Source organism: Pan troglodytes, chromosome 6, assembly GCF_028858775.2.
Source record: "Pan troglodytes isolate AG18354 chromosome 6, NHGRI_mPanTro3-v2.0_pri, whole genome shotgun sequence".
NCBI lineage: Eukaryota > Metazoa > Chordata > Mammalia > Primates > Hominidae > Pan > Pan troglodytes.
In genome coordinates, this window is record NC_072404.2 from 91,487,634 (window position 1) to 91,512,093 (window position 24,460).

General features: G+C 33.9%; 1 protein-coding gene across 19 annotated transcripts in view; it reads right to left on the bottom strand.

Annotated features, from left to right (window-relative positions):
• CACNA2D1 (calcium voltage-gated channel auxiliary subunit alpha2delta 1) overlaps positions 1-24,460 on the bottom strand; it is a 496,237-nt gene that overhangs the window by 189,299 nt on the left and 282,478 nt on the right. For all 19 annotated transcript variants that reach the window (XR_010158889.1, XR_010158887.1, XR_010158886.1 and 16 more), the window contains exon 5: positions 1,152-1,193. Coding sequence is in view for 14 of the 19 variants with exons in the window: in XM_009453456.5 (XP_009451731.1) it covers positions 1,152-1,193 (42 nt within the window). In the remaining 5 variants the exon portion in view is untranslated. The remainder of the gene's footprint in view (positions 1-1,151; positions 1,194-24,460) is intronic.

The window sequence follows — 24,460 nt, forward strand, 5'->3', positions numbered from 1 at the left end:
ACTTTTTAAAACACGCTTAGCTCTTCAACTATAAATTGGAGAAAATAAAACCTTCTTCATTCACAGTATTGTAGGAACTAAGTAAAATAAGTTGTGTAAAGTGGTTAGTAGTATGGTTTGAGATGGTGGTGGTATAATTTGTTATAATTTGGGAAACTGTGACATTATCAAGCCATTATGTGTTTTCTCATTTTTTGAAGACCAGATAGACTTGTTTTATGTATTTTTTCATTTTCTTCTTTTAAATAGCTGGAAGAAAATTCCATATAATAGTATATAAATACACTTATTTTGATTCGGATGAGAAATGTGGGAAAGACATGTAATACTTTTATTATATTTGTTTGCTATGTTTACTGAAATACCCCAAGCTCTTAAAATAACTAAAATATAGGATGAGCTTAACAAATACTTTTATCTTAAGAAATAAGTATACATAGGCATTTTTTGATCTAAGAGTCAAATACAAGAATTTTAAAAAATTAAGTGTAACCTTTCTTAGATAACTTCGCAACTCTATTCACCAACACTAAGTAATAAAATGTGTCCTCAATGTCTATCCAGATGTAGCAATATTAGAAGTAACTGATTAGCACTAAAATAATCCATGTTTTCAAGTCATTTAAATGTGCACATTAGAGTCATTTATTTAAAAAGTCATATGGAGCAACTACTTTGTTTCAAAGACTGTACAAGCAGGGCAGGTTGTTGCACAGCTTCTGGGGTGTCATTCATATTGTAGTTGAAGTAAATGGTTCTCCCTGGTGTGCAAAGTTTAAGTCAAAGCAGATAGGCGTGGTGACCCTGGTGACAGGAGCCAGTATACAGAAGTAGATGGGATTGGATAGCTATTTTCAATATTGCTAATGGAGTCCAGAGTATTACAGTTGGTACAGAGGACTGTGGTCTGGAAAAAGTGCAGTGAGGGTTCAGATCCAGAGAAACACATGGAATTTTTACTTAGGAAGATGCCAAGAATAAGTTGTTAAAAATCACAAAAGTTCTTCATTATCTCGTATCTAACTAGTATTTTGCTCATGCAATCTAACATTGTCTTAAAAACTAAAACTCCTAGCCCAATTTATTCTATATAAGGCCAATCATTTTACTATAATTTTCTTGGAATTTAATGGAAAACATTTAATACTCACATCGAGATCATCCTTTGCATTGTAGTAGACAACTTCATTGCTCTACAAAAAAAAAAAAGAATGCTTTATTGATTTTAATAAAAACAATACTGTATCAAATACTGAATACATTTTATGCATATTATAAAATAAACTCCTTGTCATCTTTCTTTCACAATATTTTCCACAATGATCCATAAGGATTAGCCACTATTTTTCCAGGAACATATTAAAACCGTTTATCAGTGATATTACATCTTGCATTGGGAAAAAGATCCCAGTGTAAGTCTGAGACCCATTTGTCAAGAAAAAAATAAATGAAAAATTGATAAGTAAAATAAATTATACACAAACACATATATACACTGATATATTAATACACAATGAACAGGATAATTCAAGAAGCATGTAAGATACGTGTCTTAATACTTTGTTGAAGCCATGATTTTTATATACATACACAAACAGAGTATTGAAATGATTCTGGAGGAAATATGCATCTATACAATATTGGCAGAAATTTACTCATGGAGTCAGAAAAGAAATGATGAGCACCAGGGAATTCAGATAGTAAAAAATATCAGATTATCTCACACTAATACTCTCATATTCTAGCAAAGTGGTGAATTAGCATTGGTTTTCTAGCAAGAGTAAATATATATGGATGACTCTGCTAGCCATCAGTTTCCTGAAAAATACCATAAATATAAATTAGGGCTATAAACTATGTTAGAAAGGAAAAATGGAAACGGATTAATAAAATGACTGTCAGGAATTTAAAACTCCTATTCTTTGTGTCTCTGAGGCTAGTTCTATGTAGTGTAAAAATAATCCACTTAGACTGATTTCTCTTATTCCAAACTGATTGAAGATACAGTTCATCTTCCACATGTCTTCAAGTAGTAAACTCACTACGATGTGAACACATATTTTTCCCTGCCTCTTAAACATCCAAAAACATAGATGCTGTAAAATTTTAGGCCGACGCGGTGGCTCACGCCTGCAATCCCAGCACTTCGGGAGGCCGAGGTGGGTGGATCATGAGGTCAGGAGATCGAGACCATCCTGGCTAATACAGTGAAACTCCGTCTCTACTAAAAAAAAAAAAAAAAAAAAAAAAAAAAAAATTAGCCGGGCGTGGTGGCGGGTGCCTGTAGTCCCAGCTACTCCGGAGGCTGAGGCAGGAGAACCCAGGAGGCGGAGCTTGCAGTGAGCCGAGATCGCGCGACAGAGCGAGACTCCGCCTCAAAAAAAAAAATTTATTAAAAGCAAACATATAATACACAATTTTTAAAACGGAAATTACTTGGGAAAAGTTCACTAAATTAGTGCTTCTCAAAGTGTATTCCCTTTCCCCCTCCCCGCAAAAATCACTACTTCTTCAAGATATTAATGGATGTCATGTGGGCAAAAGCATTCCATGATCATATGACTTTAGAAAATAATAAAGTTAAAATTGTCTCTTTTCGGCAGAACTTCACAGAGACAATGTATAACTGTACATTATAAATCTCCAAGAGGAAAATACATTGTGTTTTCTCAGTTTATTTACCACAGAAATCTGCCTGTTTTTCTTTGAGAAACATACCACGAGACTGAAACTCTAAAATATAGGTCTCCATGAAGACCAAACAAACCAAAAATGATATAAATATCACAGCATATGAATCATAATAGAGACTGAAACCCATGAATTTGAATTTCATTTAGAATCACTAAAGTTTTACATTATTTAATTGATTTTCAAAAGAATTATTCAGTAGCTAAAAATTTTAACATGCATAAAAATTCTAATTCCGGAAACATTTCTTATAGCATTAGTTTTTTTTTTTTTGTTTTTGTTTTTTTTTTGAGACAGAGTGTCGCTGTGTCGCCCAGGCTGGAGTGCAGTGGCGCCATCTCGGCTCACTGCAAGCTCCACCTCCTGGGTTCATGCCATTCTCCTGCCTCAGCCTCCCAAGTAGCTGGGACTACAGGCGCCCGCCACCATGCCCCGCTAATTTTTTGTATTTTTAGTACAGACGGGGTTTCACTGTGTTAGCCAGGATGGTCTTGATCTCCTGACCTCGTGATCTGCCCACCTTGGCCTCCCAAAGTGCTGGGATTACAGGCGTGAGCCACCGCGCCCGACCTTATAGCATTATTTTTATAAAAAAGCAGAGCTCATCACATGTGCAAAGCAAGACAATCTTCTGAATCCACCTGAGACCCAAACCTAATTACTAGTTTATTGATCCTGCTTGTACCTCTGCAGTTTATACTTAGGAGACGATTTTCAATTTAAAATGTGGATTCTACGAAAAGTTAAAGCACTGAATAAGTTCATCTTCATTTTAGACTTTATTTTCTGCCATCTGCTTGCTTATATTAACAGAATGGGAACACGTAGAAAACAAGGTGAGGCTGCATTGAATTTCAAGCAGTTCAACATCGTCATTTTCAACAGATACTCACTAATATCTATATGCACACACTGTTGTGCCAAGAAAGGCAAAAAATAAGTCAAACCTATCAACTCCTACTCTTTTGGTAAAATAATGGATACAAATCAGTTGCATAAAACAACATATGTATGTAGGATTACACTTGGTCCATGGTACTAGAATTAATGATTAGTCAATGTATTTCCTAGTAATAAAATATAAATAAATAATCATCAAGGCTAAGATTAAGAGTATTTCACCTAGTGTCAGAAGGGTTACAAGTATGATTTTTTAAGTGCCAGTATTGATATAAACTAAGTATTTTGATCCTGTTAAGAGCTATGCATGAAACTAAAATTAAGTAAAATTAAGAATTAAAAAGATCTAAGTTTATTTGAGAATTTCCCAATGTTTTTTTTTTTCCCCCTTTTTTGTGTACTACATTCTACAAAACCTGTTACTTATCTCTTCTTCCAGAATGAGGGTCCATGGTACAATGATGAGCACTCTAAACTCTGAAACTCTATGTTGCTTTTAAAACTGTCATTGAAAAGGTGCATTTCAAAGTTCACTTAAGTGTTAACGAATTTGTACAAGGCTTTCTGGATTCTGGATTGCATATAATTCCAAACGCTGAGTTTTTAAGTAAACTGAAGAAACAAATATATATTAGTTATAAAATTATATTGCAGGTCAAACATCCATACTCATCCATACTCCTTTCTTGTTACTAAGTATTTGACACTTCCTTTTTTTTTTTTTTTTTTTTTCTTTATTGAGATGAAATCTCGCTCTATTGCCCAGGCTGGAGTGCAATGGCATGATCTCGGCTCACTGCAAATTCTGCCTCCTGGGCTCAAGCATTTCTCCTGCCTCAGCCTTCCTAGCTGGAATTACAGGTATTTGCCAACACACCTGGCTATTATTATTATTATTAACGGTGTTTCATCATGTTGGTCAGGCTGGTTTCGAACTCCTGACCTCAAGTGATCTGCCTGCCTCAGCATCCCAAAGTGTTGGGATTACAGGCGTGAGCCACCATGCCCGGCCTTGACATTTCCATTCTAAAAGAGTTCTTTCTCAATATATCATTCATTTATATGGTCAAAATATCAATGAAAAAAACAAAACTGACTTTTTATAGAAAACAACAAAATGAGAAAGCACTTACTCAAATATGCATGCTTAGACAGGTTGTCACATTTTAAGAAGAGAACATAGACCTTAGTGGAATTTGCAACCAATTATGTCCCATACCGTAAAATTAAATTTCTTCTTCACCAATAAATGGGATATTGCTTTTGGCTTAGGAGCATTTTTACAAACCTCATATGATAAATATGCTTTTCTTTCTCAAACCCCAAATTTTCATTCATAGCATATACATTTCATTATTCCCTTATTTCATGAAACAGAAAAGCTCACTTGGTCAATTTTAATAAGAATAAATTTATACAGGGCATCAGGAGTTGGAGAAACTAACTCTGCATCTGCTCTGTCAACCAAATCCACCTCTATGGAATATGACCTTAAAATAAACGCCAAATATTCAAAGAGCACTTAATTTATATCACCACATCAAAATTTTCCAAGTCTCAGTTCATATTTTCTTGTAAAAAAAATTGCAATTGGCTGGGCGCGGTGGCGCACGCCTGTAGTCCCAGCAGTTTGGGAGGCCGAGGCGGGTGGATCACAAGGTCTGGAGATCGAGACCATCCTGGCTAACACGGTGAAATCCCGTCTCTACTAAAAATACCAAAAAATTGGCAGGGCATGGTGGCGGGCACCTGTGGTCCCAGCTGCTCGGGAGGCTGAGACAGGAGAATGGCGTGAACCTGGGAGGTGGAGCTTGCAGTGAGCTGAGATCACGCCACTGCACTCCAGCCTAGGCGACAGAGCGAGACTCGTCTCTAAAAAAAAAAAAAAAAAAAAAAAAAAAAAAAAAAAAATTGCAATTATTCGTTTGTGATTTTTGTTTGAATGCTTTCAGAATTATTTGGCTCAGAAACAATTTCAACTATAATTTTGAGAAAAATCATATTTTGGAGAAGCAGTCATTCTCTTTCCTATCAATCCATTTAAAGCTATCTTTTTGCTATTTAGAAATATATATTAAGATATGTGCAGCTATATTAACTAAATCAGTCTTTCACTAGGAGTTATTCAAATCACTGAGTCACCACAATATATCCAGAACCAATCTTAACAGGATTGGGTTAAAGGACAATTCTTAGGAATAAAAGATTCACACCGAATCAACTAAATTCTGTTCTGATGCTTTTATAGATATGAGTTTTACTTAAAATGAATTCTGTGCTAATAGAAAATTAGGGGAGGAAATTAAAAAAAAAAAGAAGTTAAATGCCTTAAGTGGGTAAAATTAAAGGAGAAGAGGAAAAAGTCTCAGCTGAATTCTTTCTCCTTTAACCCAGTCTCCTGTTCCCATCCCACTTAGACTTTGTACAGGGAGATTTTGGGGTTTCAACAACAATCGGGGGAGCCACACCACTCATTCAACAATTATTTTGGCAACCTTCTCCGTGCTATGTATTGGAGAAACGAAGATGAATAATATCTACACCCTGACCACAGGGAGCAAGTGTTCACCCTACAACTCGTCTGTGGCAAGGATCTGACCTCGTATATATGAAAAATATCTCATTATGGTTGGATGACATGACCACATAAACTAAAGCTTTCTCAGTTTTCAAAACAGTTGAGGATTAACAATTTTAGATAGTCAAGACATTGCCCCTCTGTTGATCAGTTTGAGCATGTGTGTTTCTTTCTTAATCATTTCCCTGTCTTATCACTAAAAATTCCCTCAGTCCCTTCTCTAGAAAGTACAGTTATACCAGTATCATTTAATACTTTAATTAAAACGATGGCATATAAACTAATTACCATGGGAACAAATGATAGAATAGAGTAATCTTGTTTCTCTATTATCCTTCAGCCTAAATGTCTTTATGCAAATTATTAAACAACATCATCTTGGAAGGTTACACACCCAAACACACAGGTTTTCAGTGGATTTCAAGGCATTATGTGCAGTATGATAGAATAAAGTCAGCAACAGCCTCAAACTAGATTCAGGGATTAAACCTTTGGAGAGCTATTTTTCATAATTTAAGCACCACCAGATGACAAGAACAAATTGTTTTGTTTCTGATTTTTAACCATGCAGTTTAGTTATTTATTATCTCCTTGAAACAAATTTGCCCAAATGGTCCATGCTAATATAATACTGCTGCTTACTGAAATTTCAAACATCCCCTAGCAAGTTGAGAGATAAATTACTTTAGTCCCACATTGTCTCTTGGGAGTCAAAAATTAAATCTGAGCAAAACAGACCTTTCCATCTTAAAAATGTATACTGTGAGTGACAGCCCCTTGCATGCCACTTGCCCACAAATGTGGGCCTCTGATGAATAGTTTATGCTAAAAATCTGAGGCACACATGCAAAGCTTCCCAATGGAACTAAGATGTTGCCAGGAATAAGGCTTAAATATTGCAACTGAAAATTAAGATTTTATAGTCAACAATTAAAATATATGACACATTCAAAATTCAAATAGAGACTAACTTCCTGTCCAATTTACTAATTCTGTTTCTTGGCTATACTCAGCTCTGCACATGATTCACAGCCTGACAAGTTTTGGGCAACTGTACTGTCTGATAAAGTCACTTTTACAAAATATTGCAATCTTATTGTCATTTTTATCACCCCTGAGTTCCAAATACCAAGTCAATTGGTTAAACATTGTAGATACTCTTCATTAAAAATAAGTTATGTTAATGATTCATGCCAGCCAACATCTACACTGTTTAGCTAAAATCATTTATAGCTCAAATTTTCTGGAAATACATTTGTAGCAATTTGACTTAGCAACGACTGCTATTTTGTCCATATCAACTGTTGTACCTGGGATGAGTTCAACCAACAGCACTGTAACACTGTGTGAATAAAAGAACTTAGGAACATGTATGTGTGTGTACGGCTGTGTGTGCGTGTCAGTGGCGAGGGGGGATATGAATGTGAGTGAATCATTTTCAAGACAGTGCTCCAGGAAAAAAAGTATTTTTTCCTGTCATTATATTTGTTTGAAGTTTGGAAAACATGAACATATTGAGAAAGTATGTAATTTAGAAGATGAAAAGAAAAAATAAAGATGGACACAAGTCCATCTAGAGATAAGTGCTACCATATAACTGAACTGAAGACGTGATAAACCTGCATTCATATTATGTGACAAGAGACAATAAGATAATTGATATAAAGTGTTAAGTACAGTGCATGGCACACAATATATGCCCTGTAATTGTTAACTACTTTTTATATATGAAAAATATCAGGAATATACATCCATAGAATTTATCAATTAACTTTAGTTAATACCTACTTATACATGAAGTAAATTATAATTTTATTTTCTTAGATCAGTTAGGATGCAATGTGTCTTTTAAGTGCTATCTTCAAAGATTCCACATAGCAGAGTGGAGAAGAAATAAAATTACTAGTTGTTGTCATGCTTTTTAATCTGATAAACCAAATGAGATGATTTATAAGAAAGCCTAATGCAAATGGTAATTAATTGGAGTGGAAGGGGCTTATATGCATCCTGTCCACCAAATGTGTTGCTGTGCTCCAGACCTGTGTGATTCTGTACTCTCCAGTCTCTACATGTACATCTCCACATATCAATCATCATTCATTACTGCCTATAAAAACTTTCACCTTGTATTAATCTAAAAGTTTGCTTGTCCATCCCAACATCCAAACTGCCCAATCTTGCTGGAGAAAATTACACACCAGTAAATCAGGAGTTTCTATGTTTTAAAAACTCTAACAAACACGTAGGGTTGTTTGGTAAAATGTTTTTCTATTCAGAAATCCTACAGCTTTTCAGAAACTGTTTATTCACCCAATCTAATCATGTGATTCTGTCTGGCTAGTAAATCACATCACCCCACTTATCTGATGACACAAATTAACAAGTACCTAAATATATTCAAAAATTGTATTCCGTCTCTTTATTTCTTTGGGTGTAATAGGTCTAGGAGTAGTTACGGTCATAAAAGCTGAGCTGGTTACAGCCTGAATCCTTGAGGCTTCCTTCATCTGTTGGCTTCTTGGTGATAGAAAAAATCATTTTTTTTCTTAAGCTAGTAAGAATTTGGTTTCTAACACAATCGATAATACTGATACTAATACCATACTTTCTACAATGTTTTCTTCGAATCTGATTTTCTATTACTAGTAGTATTATTTGCTTAAAGTTTAATTTTTATTTGTAGCTTTACAAGAATTTCAGTGTTCTAGAAATAACTCCTAAATCTGTGTCCTAGATGCTAGCTCCTGCTGATTCATTAAGAATTCCATTTCTTCATCATCCCCTTTTTCTCCCCTGTGTATCCATCTTTTATTTAATCACATTCAGGTAATTTGCAAAATGCAACTAAGAGAATTTGTGGAATAAAAACTCAGATGTGTTCTGGCATGAAATATTTTTTCACCTAAAATTTAAAATTCTAGCAGAAGGTTAAAAAAAAAATCAAAGAAGCCAAGTTCAATGTTTCCTTAGCTCCTATATAAAGATAAAGCATTTTAATATTTTTCTAACATTTCTCTAATGAACTAAAGGTCAAAAATCACCTACTGCCAACTTAATATTTTATAAGTGGTATATCAGTAATCATTACCATTTTTTAAATGATGGATCAATTTTTTTACATCAACTCTTCACTAGCCTTTAAAATTAGTTGCATAATAAAAAATCAAATACCTCTACATTTTGATTGCATGCTTGAATATCAGAGTTTTATTTAAAAAGATTAAAGTAAAATGATTTTGCTAGCGTGGTTCAATAATGTATGGATTATAATGAAATCATATAATCTGTTCCTTCTTTGAATTCTCAGCATTCTTTCATACGAATAAATAAGCATTGAGCTTTGTACACATGCTCAGCCTGATTTAGGTTAGAAACCTAAACACATGTGTTTTTTGACACCCTGATTACTAAAGGTGACCCAGTGAGTTAAATATTCTCAATGTCATTTTATGTATTGAAAAGCTAAGACTAGCAACAGTTAAACTGAGTCTTCTTATCCTCAATCAAATACTTATACCTCCTGTGTACTGCTATTATGAATGCAGACATGACCTACATCTTAGAGACAGTGAATTTTATATATATAAAATATAAATTATATAAATATATAAATTATATAAAATATATAAAATAAAATAAAAAATAAAAATATATAAATTATATAAAATATAAATTATATATACATTGTATATAATATATAATATATATTATATATTACACATTATATATTAAATATTACATATTATATATTGCATATTATATATTATGTAAATTATATATAAATTACATGTATAATTTTTATATATGATTTATATTTTATATATATATAAAACTCACTGTATAGATACAGAATGTGTGTATGTATGTATATTCTGTATATATACAGAATGTGTGTGTATATATGTGCGTATATATATAATTTTTACATATAAAATTTATATAATATGTAATTTATATATTTTACATATAAAATTACATATAAAAATTTATATGTAAAAATTTTATATATATGCACATACATACATACACACACATTCTGTATATATATTATACACAATTTTATATATATACACACACATATATACCTATATGTACACCCTCTAAATAGTTTACATAATAAAATAGTTAATCTTTGAGACACATTCATTCACTTTATCCATTCTTTTAACTTTGTCTTATAATCTACATTAAAATATAAATTTAAAATTATTATTAATTTATTTCGCTTACTGGAAGAACAACAAAGCTAGAAAATAATTTTGGCCTTTTGTAAGCTTGCTTCTGTTACTTTTGCCACATATCACTTTACATTTATTCATCCGGTATTTTCCGTTGCATAATTGTAATATTTTAGTCTGCTTATTTTTTAAGTTGTCATTATGGTGCCTGTAAATTAAAGTATCACTTCATAAGTTGTCCGGCATATTAACCAATCTACAAGCCAAAGCCATCTAAGAGGAGTGGTCACATCGAAAGATAATAGATCCATGTGTCTTTACTATGTTTAATAACCTAACTGCAAAGATACTCATGTACTACAGCCCAGAGCTGAACTATCATGCTGGTGACACAAATGGAAATATCTCCCTAGAGGAAAGAAACATTCATGACGTTCACTAAAAGGAACTGCTTATTTCTTCTACATATATATATACGTGTGTGTGTGTGTGTGTGTGTAGAAGAAATGATATATATATATCTTTATATATACATATTTATATTTATATATATATATTTACATATATATCTTTATATACATATTTATATATATAAAGATATATATCTTTATATCTATATTTATATATCTTTTAAAGGTAAGAAGATTAAGCTACTACAGTTTGAGTAGAGACAATGTTCTATTGTGCATATACTCAATGCTAGCAGTGTCTGGAATGCTGTATGAAGTGCTATTGAAAGGGCTGATAAATGATTAAATGAATATGATAGGCCTATGAGCAACTATTACAAATTCGGCCAGGCGCCTTGACTCAGGCCTGTAATCCCAGCACTCTGGGAGGCCGAGGCGGGTAGATCACCTGAGGTCAGGAATTTGAGAACAGCCTGGCCATCATGGTGAAACCCTGCCTTTACTAAAATACAAAAATTAGTTGGCCATGGTGGCACACACCTGTAATCCCAGCTACTTGGGAGGCTGAGGCAGGAGAATCACTTGATCCCAGGGGCAGAGGTTGCAGTGAGCCGAGTCAGCACCACTGCTCTCCAGCCTGGGTGATAGCAAGACTCCCATCTCAAAAAAAAAAAAAAAAAAAAAAGAAGCTATTAGAAATTCTAATAAAATAACAAGTACACACACACATACCTGCACACATACACATAATTCATAACAGTCAAAAAAAAAGTGTAGAGCTTTACAAAAGCTCGAATAAGTTAAAAGGTAGGCTACTTTCACTCTCATAGGAAATCAAGGAGAAATTCCAAGTAGACTGATTTCAGAGTTCATTGGCTCTTGAACTTCAAAGGAGATCAATTCTTATTAAACATTAAGAGCTATATCAATTTATTTCTTCATCTGATAAACTTTAATAGGAATCTGCCCTTAAGCTATTTTGGTGTTCCAAATGATATCAATAAATATATGATTTAAACTCTATGAGAAGAGCAAAGGTAGAATATGAGAAGGTAAATATATTATTTTCCTCAGGCACCAAATCTCCCAGAAACCTCATTCCAGAACTGAACAAACACATTCATAATGCTGTGGAACTTGCTTTAATCTCCTTTAATCTGTAACTCCAATGAATCTTTAGATACAATCATCTAAAGCATTAAAATTTAATCTTCTAAAACATTTCATTTCTTACGTTTCTTCCTATTGACTCAGACACCCCACAGATCTTCTTGACTCATGATCAAGGTCAACAGCACTTGATCATAATATATGATGTCTTAGCAAGAGAGCTGTTAATTTGTCCAATGGTAATATTAGCCCTTCCTTTCCAGATTAATCATTATCAACTCCAGATTATTATCCTACTAAAACAAAATATGAGGATTAACATTACGGTCAGTGAATAACTTAGTTTAAAATAATCTGTTCAAAATTGGAGCCTCAAAGAACATTAGGTTGGTAATCACTACATCAATTTCATTCATCTTTCATCGGGCTTATAGGGATATGTAGGATAGGAAATAAAGGTAGTACAGGGACATTTATTATGTGTCTATTATGAAATAAACATTCACATACATACAGTACTCCTTGCTCATCTCCAGGAGAAACATCCAAGACGCCCCAGTAAAGGCCTGACACTGCAGATACAGATAATATTCCTATGTATACAAACTTATAAGGTTTAATTTATATATTAGGCACAGTAAGAGATTAACAACAATAATCAAATAGAATAATTAACTTTATGCTGGCATCACTATTCTGTGAAAGTGGTAACAGCTAAAACAAATATATCACTGTTAAGCTCGGATAGTGCATTATGTTCCTATAAGGCAATAGTCTTAAAAGCAAGGCTTGTTAAAGTAGAAAGGAGATTTGTAAGTTTCAAAAAACAGATGATTTTACATATAAGACAAAACTAAGAAGTCTAAATAACGAGGCATAGTTAGAAAAAAAAAAAAAGTCAAGGGATGTTCCTCCCTATTAGAAAAAGGAATATTGAGAATTTCCTGAATTGAAAGAGCAAAAGAAAAGCTGAAGGAGAGAGCTAAAAGTGACATATATATGGACTGGCTCCAGTTATAGGTAGGAAACAGTGGGAGAGCAAAGGAGGTGTGTTTGGGAGAAATTTGCCACATTTTCTACTAGGAGTCTGGAATAAAGACTTTTCATTATTAAGTAAAATAAAGGTGCATCCAGGAAGCTTTCTTTGCCAGAGAAAACTCTCCAGCTTCCCTGCTTCATGTCAAAATTGGACAACCTTGTTTTTTGTTTTTTTGGAGATGGAGTTTTGCTATTGTCGACCAGCTGGAGTGCAGTGGCACAATCTCGGCTCAGTGCAACCTCCGCCTCCCAGGTTCAAGTGATTCTCCTGCCTCAGCCTCCCGAGTAGCTGGGATTGCAGGTGCCTGCCACCATGCCCAGCGAATTTTTTATTTTTAAAAGAGGCAGGGTTTCACCATGTTGGCCAGGCTGGTCTCAAACTCCTGACCTCAGGGGATCCACTCACCTCAGCCTCCCAAAATGTTGGGATTACAGGCGTGAGCCACTACACCCGGCTGGACACCCTTCTTAATGCCTCTCACAGAATCTTCTTGTATTTCCCCACTCTATAAATCAGAGAGAAGAGTCACTACACATCACTGGTTTGTTGTATTGATGAAATGGGCAAGTATCTGGGTCAAGGATCGGCTGCATTCCCTGCCTCAGTCTGTGTACTCATCACAGCATAGTGTGATCACCTGCCTGAGCCCTGTGAGAGACTACACCTCAGCCATGTTTGAGCTCAATGCCTGGCCCATCACAGCTTATATGTCATTAACTACTAAACAAGCCAACCTCCCTCATAAGGTTGTTGAATCATCTGATGAATTATCTTAATATTCCACAGACAAGATGTTCACTGACTGGTTTTTAACACTGTCCTAGGTTTGGTTACCTAGAAATAGACACTGAGACTAGGATTTGAGCATAATTTATTTGGGAGGTGATCCCAGGAGACACCAATAGGAGAGTAGAGAAGTGAGACACCAAGGCACACAAGCTGTGGTCAAGAGCAGGTAGACAACTGGGGCTGTTTCCCTAGGAACCCTGGGGAGGCTATATAGAATTTCACTCAAAACGGTCACATCCAAAGAATGACGAGGCTACCAACTGTCACTGGGAGTGTTCACTCCTGCTCATTCTGGCCACCTGAGAAAGCCCTCAAGGCCAAGATGTGCAGATGCTTAGAGGAGGAAGCTATAAGAGTATGTGCTTGGCCGGGTGCTCACACCTGTAATCCCAGCACTTTGGGAGGCCAAGGCGGGCAGATCACAAGGTCAGGAGATCGAGACCACCCTGGCTAATACGGTAAAACCCTGTCTCTACTAAAAATACAAAAAAAAAACAAAAACAAAAAACAAAAAAACCCCAAAACATTAGCTGAGTGTGGTGGTAGGCGCCTGTAGTCCCAGCTACTCAGGAGGCTGAGGCAGGAGAATGGCGTGAACCCGGGAGGCGAAGCATGCAGTCAGCCGAGATCGCGCCACTGCACTCCAGCCTGGGCTACAGAGCAAGAGTATGTGCGTGTCTCTGTGTGTGTACATGTGCGTGTGTGTGTGTGCGTGTGTGTGTGCATGCACTGAGGAGATGTGGGCAGGGAACCAACAGCATCTACTATAGGCACGCAGTGAGTGTTTTAAAATGCTTACTGAGCACATGGCTAAATGCTTAAACGACTTTAAGCATTGACTAGTTAGTAATGTGGCTTCCCGAGGCTTTGGTTCCTCCCCTGTGACATAAAGATTCAGTTGACAAATACGGTCTCTAGAATCCTTCCACCTTTAAGGTTTGGTGTTTCCACTAACTGCTTTGCTTTAGATCAAATTAAAAAAAAAAAAAAAAAAAAAAACCCTAGTAGCTGGGTTCATCTACTTTTTTTCCCCCCAGTAAGCCATTATTTTGCTTCTCATGTGAGCACCCAACAGAACTTAAAGAGCCATCTCTCTTATTCTGAAAACAAAGCAAAGCTTTCCCTTAAAAAAAAAAAAAAAAAAAGAAACCTCCAGTACATATTTTTGTAGAAGCATGTAAAACTGTAAAAAAGAAAAACCTTTGCATCGTTTTTTTTCTATCTTGAAAGGTCAAGTTAAGGTATATTCATTTATTCCTGAAAAGTAATGACTATGTTCCAAGGATAGATGTTTGCAATAGAAACATCCACAAACTAACCTAAACCAACCCCTTTGCACCTACCAAATACAAGCTGGCAATTTCCCCATTATGATATAAATTACCTGCTACAGATCAATTGCTGCTCTCTTTCATTAATATAATTAAATGACATTCATTTGTATTTAACTAAAGTAGAAATCAGTGTTTTTATAGGGCATAGATTACAGTTTAAATCTGTACTGCTTCTTTGTAAAAAAATTTTGTTAACAGTACAAAGAAAGGAAGGCTGTTGCAGAAGGAAAAAAAAATGAAATGGCTTCACACATTAAAGAAGCACATTTGAATAATATATAATTGCTTGGAAACAAAAATTTCTAATAGCTTATGTTTCATTACCCTAGTTTTAGTAACTGTATTTAAGTTATATTTCGAATAGCTTTTTAAATTCAAACTGTTTACTGATTCAGAGATAACCTGTCTTTAGTTAAAACATGCATAATTGTTCAAATGTTAATTTCTGAAAGCAACAATCCAAAAGATTCTCAACAAATTCAAAAGACTCTCAACATAGCCCTAGTTAAATTGTATTCTTTATTTCATCTCTTGTCCAAATTTAAAAGAAAAAAGTAAAGGAGAGGCAAGGAAAGGGAATTCTGTGGACCATGCTTCATTCCTCAGGCATATTTTCATAGGAGTTATTTTAATTTCAAAATGCATAATTGTTTAGTAAATGCAATCTTTTCTTTTCTTTAGAGTAGTAAATGAAGATCTGTATACTTTTCCAAAAAATTACAGACAAAGTTGTACCAAGGAAAGGCTGAATCACGGCAATACAGATGCACTGAATGACAAATTTAAAAATCTACATTCTTTTCCTTGGTGCAATTTTTACTCCGTGGTTGCTAACAAATCAACGTATCCTAAGTTGTTTTGGCTTCTCATTTATCAATTAGGCAAAGAATTCCAAATTCAGAGCAGTATAAATGAAGAAATTTGGATGGTTTTTAAATAAGAAATTGAGGTAAAAAGAAGATAAACTGAATAGCTAAAGAACTAAATAAAACTACTTCAGTCATAAGAGGCTGGTGTCACTTCGGTGGAGAGCAAAAATACTGCAGAGAAGCTGAGCCAATTACAGAGTTGTCTACATTTTCAACTGTGATTCCAGATGTGTTATTGAACAAAGGAACCCATCAACATACTCATCTTTTGATCATATTAACTTCTTTCTAGCACGTAAGAAACTCAGTACGAAAAATATTTTACATTTAAAGAATCAAGCAATTTCAAAGTTAATATCCAGGTGAGAAGAATAAAGAGAATGTATTAGCACCTAATTAACCTTTACAGACACAATTCCCTCTCTACAAAACTAGAAGGAGGTATTTTTTCCTCTAACATGTTGTATATTTTTGTCCACTTTCATGGACTGTTTAGTAAAAACATAGCAGATCTAGAAACACATAAGAAGAACAAGTGAACTGAAAGCAGATCAAGTGAGATTATATCTAAGCTTTATATTCCAAAGTTAAATGTATCAAACTATTTACAGAGGACAAGCTAAACCTAAAAATGATTAATCAATGCTTATAAGTATTAATATAATAATATGCCTTCCATTTATCATCATGTAAATGATACAAAAACCACATTTATATTAATATAATTCGCCTATTATCTAGAAATTGTTTGGAGATTGCTCCCCCACCCCCCCCCCCCAAAAATTAGATCTTAATATACAAAGTTGAGCTCAGGCTAAGAATTTTCTTAAAACCTTAAGAAAAGGTTCATACTTGAGAAAAGGTAAAACCTTGAGAAAATATTAATACTAATAGGTTTATCAGGAAAAATACAGGACATCCAATTAAATTTGATTAGATGAATTCTTTCTAGTAAAAGTATGTTCCAAACTTCTACAAAAGGTGTAGTTACTTGAAATTCAAATGTAACTGGGAATCCTGTGTTTTTCTGTACTAAATCTGGCAACTTTCATTTATGAGATAGTATTATATCATTTATATGGATTTTACATTATTTCTGATAAATTTTAAAATTCAATATTGTTGCAGAAATTGGGGAGGGGGAGAATGCTACATCACTAAACACTAGCTTTGAAATTAAGTCAGGAACATGATCTTAAAGGAATGACATCAAAATTGCAAACAGCCCCAGTCCTTAGAAAATGTAATTACCCAGAAAGGCCAAGGTGTATTTCTGTTTTTCAAAACTGGAGTAACTCTTTAGTTAAATGCATTATATGTTTCGATGGTTACTTCCAATTTTACATATAGAAGAATTATTGGGCATTGTTCATTTAATTTCTCATTTTGAAACATACTAAGGCAATATCAAAATGGCTGCATTGGTAATTTAGTAATTTATTAACTTTTGAGAACATTCATAAGAGGGAAACATGGCTGTAATATCTGCCATCCCACTGATCACCTAAGCTGATTTCTGTGACCTGATCAGCCAGGCAGTTACATTCAAAGTAGACTGTGCAATCCTTCTAAACTTGCACACTAGATCAAATGAAATTACTTTCAGACAGGCACTATTCTTAATGTCAAAGGTATATGAAAGGCTGAGACCTTGGCAAAACCTACAAACTCAGCATTTTAAGTGATCCTTAAATAACTGTTTTCCTTTTTGAAGTTTTCTTGCCACCAGTTATTCTGTTGAGATGACCAGGAGCCTAGCTCTCTCAGGAATTAATGAAGAATTAAAACTGAGATAAAAATATGGACACTAAAAGCAAACTAGTTATATATAAACAAAACAGGAAACTTGAAAGAACTAGGTGGCAGATTATATATGATTAATATTTTTTAGATCTTATTTCTAATAAGTTTAATCATTACAAACTCAAATTCAAATTTCCATTAAGTAGAAGGCAAATGCCCAATTGCACAATCTAAAGTTGCTCATGGAACCATTTTTCTCCAGTCTTCATTTAAAAGACTCTTGGATCTAAAGTGGTATCTAAAATTGACAAATTATGTAATAGAATCTCTAACTATATAATATAAATTTATTTGTGACAATCATCATGACTACGAATTCCAATGCCTTAAAGCTTTTAACTATAGCTTCATATGACTACTTCTTGATGTTTAATTGACCAGTCATTGATTTATAACTGGATTATGTATAGGGATAAAGAAAATTGTTTTAAAAAGCTCTGATGAAAAGTTGTCAAATTCCTCCCTCCACCAACCAAACCTTACCAAGCATCATTGTTCTAAGATATACAATTCTACCCTTAGAGCAAACTATAAAAAAAAAACACCCATTGAACAGCACAGTTAAAAATAAATATTTCAATGATAATAGTTTCAGAGAAAAACACTTAGGAGCAAGAAAAAGATAACGGTTGCAGAGCTTGTAATCCTGTAATTAAGCATTAAATCTTGTGTTAAGCTTCTTGACAGACTGGGAGAAAAGGAAATCATGATCACTAGCATGACTCTCTGTATGTGATGAAAAGGATAAATGAGATTTTTGCCCTGAGCAATAAGCTTCTGCTTATAACCAAAGCCTGTAGGACCGTGAAAAACATAATGGGTGTAGTTCTCAACAAACAGAAAAAGATGCTTCACATAACGTCTGTGTGTCTCACCCTGCCCCATATATCTGCATATGTAATGATTATCTATATTTGTATAAAAAGCAGACAATAGTCTAATATCACTTTTAATTTTTTAAATATTTGTCAGCAGAAAGCTCAAATGCTTCAAGAAGTATGTGAGTTTTGTATGTGTACAGAGAACAAAGAACCTGAGATAACTGGCACTCAATTTTCCTTCCATTAGTAGAAAGGTATGGTATGTACTGTTCTCACTCCTAAGTGGGAGTTGAACACATGGACACAGTGAGGGGAACAACACACACCAGGGCCTGTTGTGTGGTGGGGGACAAGGGGAGGGAACTTAGAGGACTGGTCAATAGGTGCAGCAAACCACTATGACACATGTATACCTAAGTAAAAAACCTACGCATTCTATACATGTATCCTTGAGCTTAAATTAAAAAAAAAAAAAGATATGGTATGCACACAAAAAATAAATACATGCTCACATAAATACTGAAAAAGAGTATTGTGCTGAAATTAAAGAGGTATAAAATTTGATTCAGAAACTGAATGCCATATTCTGTTTTCAGATTGTATAAATCTTTGCCTTTTATAAAAAATGAACACTAGTTGGTCTTCGTAGAGTAATTTCTAGTAAAACAAGGTATAAGCAATAATGATAATGTGGTATCTATCCATTTATTGATTCAGTATGAAAACTATCTGATATGGTTTGGATCTACGTCCCCACTCAAGTCTCATGTCAAATTGTAATCCTCAGTGTTAGAGGTGGGGCCTGGTGAGAGGTGACTGGATCATGGGGCAGTTCTTATGAATGGTTCTCCTCGGTGCTATACTCATGAGAGTGAGTTCTCAGGAGAACTGGTTGTGTAAAGTGTGTGGCACCTCCCTCCTCCCCTTTCTGTCTTGCTCCTGCTCCCACCACAGGAGATGCCTTGCTCCCCCTTGCCTTCTGCCGTGATAGTAAGTTTCCAGAGGTCTCCCTAGAAACCAAGCAGATGTCAGCATTATGTTTGCTGTACAGCCTATGGAACCATAAGCCAGTTAAACCTATTTTCTTTGTAAATTATCCAGTATCAGGTATTTCTTTATAGCAATGCAAGAACCGACTAACAGACCATTTCATACAGTACTCACCAAAAATATTAAAAAGATATACATTATTACAATTTGCAGATGAGGAAACTGATGTTCAGGTAGGTAAGCCAATGTCTCAAAGTAAGTACGTACCAAAAAAGAAATCTGAATCCAGGTCTATCAACCACAAATGCTCAAGTTACTTCCTCTAGAGCAAATTTACATTTTCATTTACTAATATAACACTACAAATATACCATACATTTTTTGTGTAAATAAATATATTTATAAACAAGCATATCTAACTATAAGAATAATAAATCCTAACTCTCTCAACTTCTGTATGAAAAGGTTCCCTCCTGGAGCTTCCCAGGTGGTATTTTTTGCTATTAGCAAACAGAAAATTGGTTCATCAAAGCTAGATTTGACTCTAAAGTGGTCTCTGTTTCCGCAAATCTCCCTACTACTAGCCAGCCAAAGCATAACGCTGATGACATTTTAAAAAATGACAAAGAGTGAAAAGGTGCAGAATATAAGATGTCATCAGCATGAAGAAAGAGTATAAAAATTACTGTCTTAATTACTGTGTATTTTGCAAAGAGCAGCTGAAACAGACAACTACAAGTTGAGGAAAAACACAGTCAAGTAGTCAGTAAAATAATACTAAGAAATATATCCTGCATACTAGTCAATGTATTCACTTTGATACTTTTAATAGTCATACATTGATATTTTTACTTACCTTCTCACCTAATTCTTGTAACACTCAATTTACTAAAAATTAAAAAGTGGGTTTAGAATTACAAATGAATTTTTATATCACCATAAGATTTGGTGTTAGCATATAAGGTCTAAAATATTTGTACCTGAAATGTAATTACATAATACTTAATGGCATACTTTTAAAAAATAATTTTAAATGAAATATGTTGGTATACCATGTGATTAATTTAATTTTCCATGCTTTTATTTAATTCAGAAAATCTTGCTTTTAAATTTAGTTACAATCAGTGTCATCATGGCTATTTAGTTACTTGTTTTGTTGACTTCTCTTTACTCTAGCTTTCTATTTACTTTTGGTATCAGTTATCCCAGCAGGAAGCCCTTTATAACCCAGCTGTGGGCCACAAATACGGCTCCAAGGGAGCCTGAAAGCAGTTAAACTACTGCTATAGATCAGTCTTTTCCAAGGGAGAACGTGATAAATCTATCTTGAAGCAACTCAAATAGTTCTCTCTGTGTAATCAACTTTTGCTCTACATTCGCAAGTAATATATTGTTAGTCCACTTATTTTTAAAAAAGAAAATTATATATCCTCCCCATTTTGACTGTATATCTTTAAAAGTATATAAATAAGAACTATAATTTTAGTGTAATAGTAAATAAATTTTCTTTTAATAAAGGAGAGATCAATGTGCATAATATCAAGTATAATCAAGATGTTAAACACGTTTTTTTAAATCTTTTTCTTTGTGAACACGGAAATTGAAATGAAAAGCTGAGTAGATTTCATTTTTTCTTGAGTTAAATGTGGTTGAACTTTTTCTCAAAGGCCCCTGTTTATAAATGCATTATTAATCTGTCATGAAAGTTGCTTAAATGTTTGAGTTTCCACATTACCAAACTGACTAGCATCAACATAATTAAGTAAATTTCCTATCAAACCACACAATAGATGTTTTATATTCTTTGAAATAAAAATATTTTGATGAATTTAATTTGCTCAACAAGTAGCCTTGAATCTTACATCTTCTAAAGGAATGTAAAGCTGTTGGAGGATACGGCTCCATGGCTCTCTCAGCCATAGCTATGAATTATGGTACAATTGCCTGTCTTTCTAAATTCACAAAGCTTGCAACATGGCCAAGCAATGCTTTTGTAGCTAGACCTTGGCTTTTCTTGTCATGCTGTTTTTACTGTGAGTCAACAGAGCATGGCTCAAGATAATTTATAATCATCAATGAAATATCCTTGACATTTTCAGAATACTGTGAAAAGAAACAAAATCAAGTAGGCCATGTAAAGCCCCTACACCAGAGAATCCCATGATCTAAATTTCTACAACATTCTCTTCATGCTTATCCTGTGGGCAGTTTGATGAAAATGGCTTATGTGATTTTATTGATATGTGGATCAAAATTATTCATGTCTTTTTCCACCATATCCATGTATTCCACCATTTCCCATTGCCACCACAAATAAAGACTTGTGAGACAGAAGAAACTTTGGGGATTAAAATCCAGGTTATTAAATTTATGAATCAGAACGTCAGAGAAAACCTTGTAAAAATAGAGACAATTCTGGGAAGCCTCAGGATCAACATCTATGATACTAAAATAACAGAAACACCGATACTCTTTGTCAGGTCATTCCATTCCCTCCCAGCCAAAGAAGTAGGCTTAAGTTATCCTGAATATATGATCTAGTCATTTTCAGCATAGGACTTTGAAAAAAGAATTTAGCAATAGGGCCACACAGATAGTTTAAATTTATTACAACTTTCATTCTGTAATCTACCCTCTCCTGAGTGTAACTAATGCTCTTTGTTTCAAAACCCAAAATGCTCAGAACATAAATACCTCAGATTTTCAAATAAAAGTATGAAAAGATAAAATGTATTAGATTTCACCAATTGTTGAGTTCTAAGGTAACAAACTCCAACATTTATAGAAACACTAAGATTGCAGTAATGATTTCAGGACATTTCTAGAGCTTAAAAGTCATGCTGAATAAACATATATGTTTACATATATATATTCAGCATAGCTGAATATATATACACATACAAATGTTTACATATGAAAACATGTTTTCAGCATGCTGAATATATGTAAACATATCTATTTTGATAAACTGGATATTTATCAGAATGAATAAATTGGATATTCATTTGAGAAATTATATTCTTGCTTTGTACAAACATATGTAAACTATATATATGTTTATAATATATGTTTCCATATATTTGCATAAAGCAAGAATACAATTTATCAAAATGGATATTTTTATTCTGTACTGCCCTCCTTACTTGATAGTTCATATGTATTCACTTTGCAAAGCTTTAAAAATATGTTCCAATAGGGAATTAGCACTTTTGCTAACACAATCAGTCTCAATGAAATGTATTGGTAATGTGTATGTGAAATGTGTTTGATAATGACAGGTTGCTATATACCTTGCAGATTCCACTACAAAGCAAACAGGGGAAATGGAAACCAAGTTAAAGAAAAAGAAAGTAAATTTGATTGCCAATAAAAGTTGAGTTATGTTTGTTTAGCTCACATGGGAATATCAGTTTGTAAACAATGTGACATTACTCATTTTCCTTTATTTAAGCCTGAGTCTACTCAAAAGCCTCAGTGAAGTCTTAGGTGAATAATTTCAATTAAGTATCAAAATAACTTGTGCTACTGGAAACAATATTAGTCCTATTTTATTGGTGAGGAAACTGTGACTTAGAGGTTAAATAATTGGCTGAAAGTTACACAATGGAAAAATGACTAAATTTCTGTCATCTTGGCTGGAGGTCCTACTTATTAGAATATGTTACTTCTACACATGATAGTTTTGATACTTACTTCATGGCTCAAAAAATAAGATAGACCTTATGTTAAACAGCAAATATCCTATTTAATAGAGTCAGATGCACAGTAAATTCTATGTTGTATAATCAATATATCTCATGTGCAAATGGTAACTTTAGGGTATCTGTTTAAATATCAGAGTATTTTCTGCTCTCTGTATTGCTGTACTGGTTTACATCATATTTTCTTTTCTTCATATTTTCTAATAACTTAAGACCAGAATTTAGAATAGCTAGCAGGTATCTAGGGGATAATTAGATGCTGCATATATTTTCAGGAACACTTATGTTGACATTGCCTATTTTGCCTTTGAAGTACAAGCTAATTGTACTACCTGCAGCTTTCTACTTTTTCCTAATAACTTCTAGCTAAAAGTATAAAACAAAATAAATCCCAGTAAGAAAGCAAAAATGGTAATCATCAAATTGCAGACAAACCATGACTTAATCCTTTTTACCCTAAGTCTTATCAACTGCTTGAATGCTAAAAAACTGACTGGAATGTTTGAAAGGAAGCATGCTTTGTAAGATATTTGAGACTATTCACCAAGTTTCCAAGCTACCTCAGCATCTTCTCCTTTTAATCTTCCCTATATTCCATCAAATCACTAGCTTATTCAGAGATTCAGGAATCCGTCCATATCCATATTTTTCAAAAGGTGAAAGAAGAAAAACTAACCAAACACATGAGATCCTAAAACAAAAGGAATAATACCCATTATTCTTCAGTCTCAGATAAATTACAGATCTGTTCTTCAAAATGGTGATATCTCCCCAAAAAGTGAAAGAAAATAAAAGATAAAGGGGTTCAGAATCTGATGTTATGAACCGATATAAGTTGACAAGGAAGTTGCCAGAAAACAGAGAAAAAAATCAGGTGAAAATAAGAATGGAGAAGAAAGACATGTACACAGCCAAAGCACAGATGCATATGAAAAGGACATTATTAGTGACAGGCTTTAGGAAATCATGCAAAATGAAATGTTAAAAAAAGACTGTAATAAAGAGAAAATACCAGTTATAGAAAACAGAAAATGTAGCTCAATTAACGTGATGTTCCTGATGAAGAGAGAACATACACACACACTCAAAAATATGCAGAAACATTATATCTCTGAAATAAAATTAAAACTTTAATATAAAGACACCAATCAAAAATAAGATGTGTAAGATGTATTATTCCTACTTCAATCTCAAGAATGAAGAATGTGTCATTCAGAAACCAGTGGGAAAAAAATCAGTTCAATTTA